An 8522-nucleotide genomic window follows, 5' to 3' on the forward strand; every position below is an offset into this window, starting at 1 on the left:
CACGCACATACATTTTTTATATTAATATAGACTTATTATAAAATTAATTATCTAAAAGTTATTTTGATGTATTTTAAAAAAATTCCCAAGACGGCGTAATATATAGGCAAAACTAGTACATAATTGTGATCGAGTCGATAATATACGTTTCTCAACTTCACTAGCGCAAGATGATTTATTTGTCGTGCTCTGATAAAACCCATGGAAATATATTTTAATTGAATAAATACAATTTTTTTTTTGTGAAATTATTCAATCCTTATGTTTTTATTTTTTAATAATTTTTTTAGTAAATATAATTTGTAATCATATTTTTCGATAAGTTAAGTAAGTTAAGAAGATATTCATTCAGTCTTATAAGTAGATATAAAAATTATTATATAATAAGATTAATTATTTTATACCATGTTTAAAATATAAATATCGTATTTGATGAATATACTTATATAATTAGTAGACACAAAATGTTATGAAAGTTAACTTAACAGGCATATAGTTCAATAATGTTGCAGCCAAAACCAAAGCTGCACTTGCAGCATCATTTGCTCTTCCTTACAAAAGTAAGCAAATAAAAATGTATAATATAAATTATACTAATTAATATGATTTATAAATGTTATTTATTTCATAATAAGTTTTAAAGGTTGTATAGACAAATCAATATCAAGTATATAATTAAAAATATTATTACGAAATATAAGCTGAAAAATTAAATTATGTACAATTTTAACTTTATATTAATGCATTCAATTTATTGCCATTCAAATTGTAAAACATTACATATGATGATTTTAAAAACATTTAAATAATTAATACAATTTAATATAACTTATTTTTGTTTTTTCAATGCTCTTTTGTTATCATGAGAAGTACTAGGAACCCTCTTTTTTGCTACAGGTGTTTTTAATATGTTATTATGTTTTGGAAAAAGATATTCATAAATATCATTTTTTATTAGATTCAATTTGTTTCCAATAAAATTTGTCGGAAGAGTTTCATCAGTAACGTTAGGTGCTTCTAATTCTAATGCTAATGCCTCCAGCATAGCCCAGTGACAATTTATTTTTGGATTTTTGATTATTGCTGGGTAATAATCAAATGACAATTTTTCACAAATGTTTTTTGCTATGTTAATTTGTTGTTCCGTTATTTTTGGTAAACTATAATTTGGTTCTTGTGTTTTAATGGTTCTGATACAATCTGAAAATGGCAAGTAAATAACATGAAAGCCAGGTGGATATTTTTGAGTACCATAATCGTCTAAAATTTCAGTTTGAGGTAATAAGGCAACTAAATGACCTCTTCCACCTTTTCGAATTTTCAAAAAGCAAATTATTATTTTATTCATTTCTAAACAACACTCAAGTAAAGAATTAAAAAATAAGGAACTTCCTTCTAACGAAACATTATCAGGCTGAATAAAGGAAGAAGTTTTAAAATGGTATAAAATTAAAATATTCTCTTTGTTTGTAAAACCAAGTAATTTAATGGTACCCGGTTCAATAATGCTGCTTTTTAATATTGGAAGATCTTCACTTTTAAATACTATTGTACGTTGGGCTATAATACAATATTTTCCAAGATCGGATGTACACACTAGTTCATTGGTATCAGTTGTAAATATTTGGCTCATTGATTTCAAAGGTTTGTTGGTGTTTTTGTCCAATTTAACTTTTGATGGTATTTTAGATTTTGTATAAAAATTGTAAATTGAAGTACAAATAAAATTATTATTATCAATAAAAAATTTGATTTTGGACACACTTCTTCCGTGTTTCATTTTTTCATTAATTTCTGACATAATATCATCAATGTTTTTTAATCCATTGGAAGGTATGGTGATATTGTTGAATTTATTCAGAATTTTTTCATAAAAAATGTTCATATTAAAAGTTGCACCAAGAGGTATAAATTTAAAATCAATATCATTTTTAATCACATCATCTAATCTTTTTCTTAAATTGAATTGTTTTTTAGAGTCTCCAATCATTGGTTGATCATTGCATGTTATGAGAATTATTGAGCTACGACTTTGATTTTCATCACATTTTTTTATAAGGTAGTTACTATACCATAAAGCATCTGCTAATGGTAAAAATTGAGATTGCCCATATCTTGTTAAATCAGATAACATAACATCATCAAGTATGTTAATGGTATGAATGCCTGGTTTTTTTATTTGGCATAAAATATTAATATTATTTGGACAAGTCTTATTATTATCATTTGTTCCAAATAACATTACACCTATTTTATCATTCCTATTCATTCTTATGAGTTTCATTACAACGGCTTTACAAATTTCAATACTCGTTGAAAAAAAATTTTTGTTATTAAAAGTATTAAACATTGGTTTTGATGCATCAATTAGGAACATGATATTTTGTTTTACAACCCATTTTTCATTTTCATTATCTTCTTCTAATTCATTTTCCCACTCTAAAGGTGAATCATTGAAACTTTCCATCTCTATGAATTAATTAACAGATAACTAAAACAAATAAAATATATAATTATTATAATGATGAGCACAATGTACCATTATTTTAATTTATTGAATAGTTCAAAGACATGCCGAGTTGCATGGGCATGTAATTATATACAACCTCCCGTTTATTTCTGTATCCCAGAGTTGACCTCACGACCCCGAAGATAATATAATTCGTAATAATTCACTGTCCTCTGCGTACATCGAGTGGCTGTTGCTATAGGCCAAACTGCAGCTAACACTCTACGTGTCTCGATAGGTCAAGCCAATTCATCTAGGCTTTGTGTATAAATACATGGTAATTTATCAATTATAGGAAAACTGCGAAGTCACCCTTTGCAGGTAGGTCCACATCATCAAGATCTACATCCCACATTTCCCCCCTTAATTTCCTATATATTTTTGGTTTATTACATTATTTTGCTATTTAAATATACTTTATGAAAGAAAATCCCTATAAGTTTTTCAAATTTAAATAATTATTTATAAATTAAATTACAAATTGTTATAACTTAAGTAAGAATTAGTTTTTTAAATAATTTAATGAGTATAAAGATAAATTTTAGTATTTAGTTTAAACAAAACGGAGTAAAAATGGAGAAGGCATTTGTTCTGATAAGAAAATCTACTAAAAACCAATCTCCGGATTGAAAACATAAAAAAAAGTTTAAACAAAAAGATATTAGAAGACAACAAATCTTCTTTTTCTTCTTTGCCTTTCTCCCAACTATTTGGGGCTGGCCATATTAGAAGATAACAAGTAAATCATTAATTATTTTTTAATTATATTTTCCTATTAATATTTTTTAAAGCAAAAATTATTTATTATATTCATAGTTATAAAACGTTACATCCTAATTAATAGAAACTCTTAAATTTAATCAATTATCTACTCATAAAGTTTTGAACAAAAAGAATTTTGAATATTTATCAATTCATAAATGTTTAATAATAAAATTAGTACAATAAATTTGTAAACAATATTAATATATATGGTTGAAAATAAAGCTAGGAAAGGGTTGATACAATAAGTTAACAAAAATAATAAATGTTAGATACTTAGAACAAAAAAAGAAAATATTTTGAACTTATAAAAATTGTTTTAAGTTTGTACTTATACTTCATTCAATAAAAGAGTAGGATTGTGTACAAACTAGAACCCTGCATGGACCAGACTGGCCTATTGATACACTGCAAGACTGCATATTTCTTATAAGTGTGCTGGTCTGAATGGGCTTTGACTCTTAAATTAATTTTAGATCAACTTGGATTTCAAAAACTAGAATAGTATTAGGCTTTTATGGGTTGAACATCTTATACTAGGGTATAACTAATTTGGGCCAGTATTCTGTAAATTTTTAAATCTATTAATTTAATATGTATTACTAGAGTTGTTAAAATACGGTGTTTTTGTATTTTATTTCTTTTGTATAATACCATATAAAATCTTGCAGTACCATAAATTATAGGAAATTCAACAAAGGTTATGACCCCATTGTTATTTATGAAATATCAATTATTTTAAAATGGATTAATTGAAAAAAATGGCTAGAAAGTTAGAAAAACACATAATACAAGAATTATTTTATACCTAATTCACTGAATTAATATTTAGTCATGTTACCAATTTGCAATTATGATGTAGGTACCATACGTTATACCATATGTTATATATAGAAATATATCTGTTTTAAATAGAAATAAATAGAAAACTATAGTTAATATTTATATAGTTATATACTACTTCATTGTACTTATATTTACAATATTTGAATATTATAATAGTACAATAAATTGATTTAAGTCATTTCTAACACATGAATGCTAAATAAATATGATTTCAATTATATTGTAGATTTTTAATTTTTATAATACTGTATTTTATTGGAGATCCATTCTATAGGTACGTCTAAAAAAGTAATAGTTGAGTTACTAAAAATAACGCCTTGATTTTTTTTTTATACCGTATTTATAATACTATTTTATACCACTGTATTATAAAAACTTACATATAAACCCTATGTATAACACAATATGTACAAGCACTACAAGCTATAAAGTTAGATATTACAAATACCCGCATTTGCGGCGCCAGGGATGGACCAGGTTGGGCCATGGCCCTACCACTGATCTGACCTTAGACATAATAATATAGTCATTTTTCATAAACAGAAAATATTAAATAATGGTATTTGTATTTTGTTCACTATATGTAATTTAACAATATAAATTTTTATATTATATTGTATAATTATTGATAATATTACTAGAATGAACGTACATTTTCATGTATGAAATGCGTAAAAATTTACTTAAGAAATAGTTTATTAGACACTAATCTAACAAGTTTAAGCATCATATATATTGAAAAACGTAAAGCTAAGTCACTAGACATTGATGAAATAATAAGTAACTTTGCAGAAGCATATAGCAATTGTAGAATTAATTTAAAGTAGTTCTGTTATAGTGTTGTAATCATTTAAAGTTTTTAAATATAGAAATTAGCTCATTTTAATTTTTTTATTTGTTGAAATCTCATTTTTGGTGGCCCTACCTTATAATTATTGGCCTCCCATTGGTCATACCTAGAACATAGTGTTGTGAACTATTAAAAACTTGAGGTTTGGTATTATCTTTATGACTTATTTATTTTAAATTTATAAAGGTTTGTTTCAGGATAGTTCTTCACTAATAATAAACTATGTTTTACCAAAATGTATAAGCAAATTTGACCTTGAAATAATTATTAAATGCACACTAACTGAATAATTGTATGTTCAATACATATTTATAACTGTGAAACTTTTCTAAATTTATAGTACCCATTAGTTGGAACTGTTTATTATACTATTAACTAACCGGACTGATTCTATGTCATGTCTATATCAGTATCCCTCATTACCATTATTCTATATTAGGTATTCTAGGATTTTCAATCTCTATTCATAATTGGTTTGAAATAAAATGTAATATATAAATTAAAACTGATGTAATAATTTTTAGTTTTTTGTATAATTTAGTTTATTCTTTAAAAAAACGATCAATTTTTATTTTGGAATTGTCTAGTTTAAACATTGTATATGTTACCAGCTTCAATTATAAGTATAATTTTAGATTTATGTTTATTAATTTATTTGAATAAATAAATAAATAATAAATAATACCTATAATAATATAATATTAATTATAATAATATTTATTTTTTGTTTTTTTTATAGACAATTTTATTAATATTGCAGTCTTCCTTAGTAATTACTTATGATTTATCAGAACTATTTGGTTTTTTTTTTCTAGCAATTAGAAGTTTAATTGTAGTTAGAATATACCAACAAATTATAATTAATTAATCATAATCAAAATAGTATGATCAACCACGAATCTAAAAACAACAAATAATTTTAATTTTATTAACGAATGCATAATATTTAGCAAATATATCATTATTATAAAATAAAAATGTACTATTTAAATGAGAGTTAATGTTCATACCAACTTTGAATTTTAATACTGTATATATTGATAATTCTTCAGTTGCACTATTTGATTGTTATTTGTATAAAAATACACATATTTATATAGGATGTATTGCTGTATTATGGTTTTAATTTTTGGAAAATATTAAATTGCACTACACTTGACACTTTAAAAAAATAATTTTTAACATATCATACGAATTAATTTTTATTAATTATACTCTTGAAACTAAAATGTTGTATTACAGAAATATCGAAAATATAGATGAGACACAATAACAATCTATAAATAAAATATAGGTATAGAATATAGACAAACAACAATGGGTTTTTGATGCTTTTATCAGTTTTACCGCTTTTTCTAATACTGACAACTGATTACAGTTTTTTTTATCAGTGTAACCGCATATTAAATTAAACCATAGATTCCCAAAGTGTGCACCACGGCTCCCTAGTGCGCCGCGTTGTATGTATAAGGGCGCCGCGACGTCATGAAATACTATCAGGTCTAACATTTTCTTTATGATTAGTCATGCTATGACTTAGAGAAGGGCGCCCTGAAAAAACCTTGGATCAAAAAGGGCACCTTGAGTCGAAAAAGTTTGGGAAGCACTGCATTAAACGTTTAAACTGTTCTGTGGTGCAACCATAGATAATAGAAGAATGGATAGGCCAATCATATATTAACAATACAAGGGGTCGTGGTCCGGAATGTGGATGAGAGATAGACTGCTTTTATATAGTGCACTCACTTTAGCAAGGGGTTTTATCATTAGTTTTATTTCATAATGATAATAGAAGATATCTATAACAAATATTTTTATTGTTAACGCATTTTATTTTAAAATTATTTAACATTTTTACAAATTGAAGTATTCCCGATTCTGTACGAATTATCATTTGTCTTCAAGCTATAGTTCGTACTTGCATTGTTTGTCATGTATCCTCTAAAGATAATACAGGCAACGTATCATTTCATTTGTAAGTATTCAGTGGCGGATTTAAGGGGGGGGCCCGAAGGGATCCCACGGCCCGTGGCGCGGCGCGGCATTGCGCGGTGCAACAAACGCGCCGTGGGATTGGTGGGGCGCGGCGGTCCGTTCCCGATGATTGTCGGTGTTGGTGTCCCGCGTCAAAGGAAAACCGGCGCGGCGCGTGTATTCATATCCCACGACGTGGTGGCGCGGCTTACAATTTTTCTGTTTGGCACATAATTTCACCACTTGCCATAACATAATATGCAGTAGCACAAATCTTTAGTTTTAATTTTTTATCATAATCACCCATTGTTGTATATTTAATTAAATAACAATAAATATGGTAGTAAAAAAATAAAATTAAACTAAAACACTGCGCAACACATAAAAAATACAAACAAAAATAACCAACGTCCGTTCTCTGAAAGGAAAAGAAACTCAATGATCAATGCAAAGATTCAAACTGGCACGGAAATTTGCCGCGCCTGGAAACGCGCCGATCCACGCGCCATGGGATCATGTAGAGGCGCCCTCGTGTAGTGGCGCGTGTAGTGACGAAGTTCACGCGCCGCGCCACGGGCCGTGGGATCCCACCTTAAGACGATTCTCACTAATCCATTTCTATATTGCTATTATCGTTTTAAAATGTTAGTAATTTTACAGTCGTCGTGTCACTCGTGTGTAATTCGTATTTCGTGCTGTACTCGCCTGTACTGCTGTTGTCCGTAGTGTTTTCGTTTGTAGTTTCGTGTTCAATTATTCTGTTTTAAAATGTCACAAAAACGACAAAGTGAAATAAACTTTTTTTTTAAAAAGTTGAAAACAAGTGACGAAAATAATCCATCTCAAAGTGAAGGTATAGAAAATGTAAGCGTGTTACCAACAAAGTCAGAGCCAGCTACATTTTCTGATTCGTGTGAAGTCGATTCTAACAGTCAATATGATATCGCATTTGCTATTGAAGAAAATGCAAATCTAAAAATTCGAAACGATCCAAATATGTTTTACAAATATTTAAAAGAAACGTGGTCACCTAAACAAAATTATATTTTCCCTGTAAGTATGAATAAAAAAGGTCATAAAAGAAGCTTTCAAATTGAATGGCTAAATAAGCACAGCTGGTTAGCTTATAGTCGTAATAGAGAAGGAGCATTTTGTAAAGTATGTGTACTTTTTGGACCAATGTTTGGTGGGATTGAAGGACAAGGCTTGGGGTCTTAAAAGAAATTCCTATGATAAAATACAAAGATGCTTTACACGATTTTAAGATACATATGGAAAGAGAATATCATAAAACAGCAATTGTGCGATCTTTAGAATTTATAAAATGTTTTGAAGGCAAACAAAAAACAATAGAAATTCAACTTGATGACCAACTAAATGAAACTGTCAAACAAAATAAAAAGAAGTTAATTCCTATAATTAAAACATTTATTTTCTGTGGTCGTCATAATATATCTATAAGGAGGCATAGAGACGATGTTAATTTATCAAATCTGATTTCAAATGACCAAGCAAAAAATAATTTTAATATTGGAATATTCAAAGAATTGTTGATGTTCAGAATAGACGCGGGCGATGTAG

The 8522-nt window shown here is 27.5% G+C and overlaps 1 protein-coding gene across 2 annotated transcripts; it reads right to left on the minus strand.

Annotated features, from left to right (window-relative positions):
• Window positions 1–731: 731 nt before the first annotated feature.
• Window positions 732–6108, minus strand: LOC112681490 (X-ray repair cross-complementing protein 6-like). Of its 2 annotated transcripts, none has more exons than XM_025551743.1 (2): window positions 5982–6108; window positions 732–2491 (listed from the first exon to the last, which is right to left on the minus strand). In XM_025551743.1, the coding sequence occupies exon 2, from the start codon at window positions 2465–2467 to the stop codon at window positions 830–832; it is 1638 nt and encodes a 545-aa protein (XP_025407528.1). In that variant the 5' UTR covers window positions 2468–2491; window positions 5982–6108; the 3' UTR covers window positions 732–829. The 2 variants fall into 2 exon arrangements, with proteins under 2 accessions (XP_025407528.1, XP_025407527.1); XM_025551742.1 differs by having other exon boundaries at window positions 5978–6108.
• Window positions 6109–8522: the final 2414 nt, after the last annotated feature.

The sequence above is a fragment of the Sipha flava genome, unplaced genomic scaffold, assembly GCF_003268045.1.
Source record: "Sipha flava isolate LNK unplaced genomic scaffold, YSA_version1 191_pilon_pilon, whole genome shotgun sequence".
Classification (NCBI taxonomy): domain Eukaryota; kingdom Metazoa; phylum Arthropoda; class Insecta; order Hemiptera; family Aphididae; genus Sipha; species Sipha flava.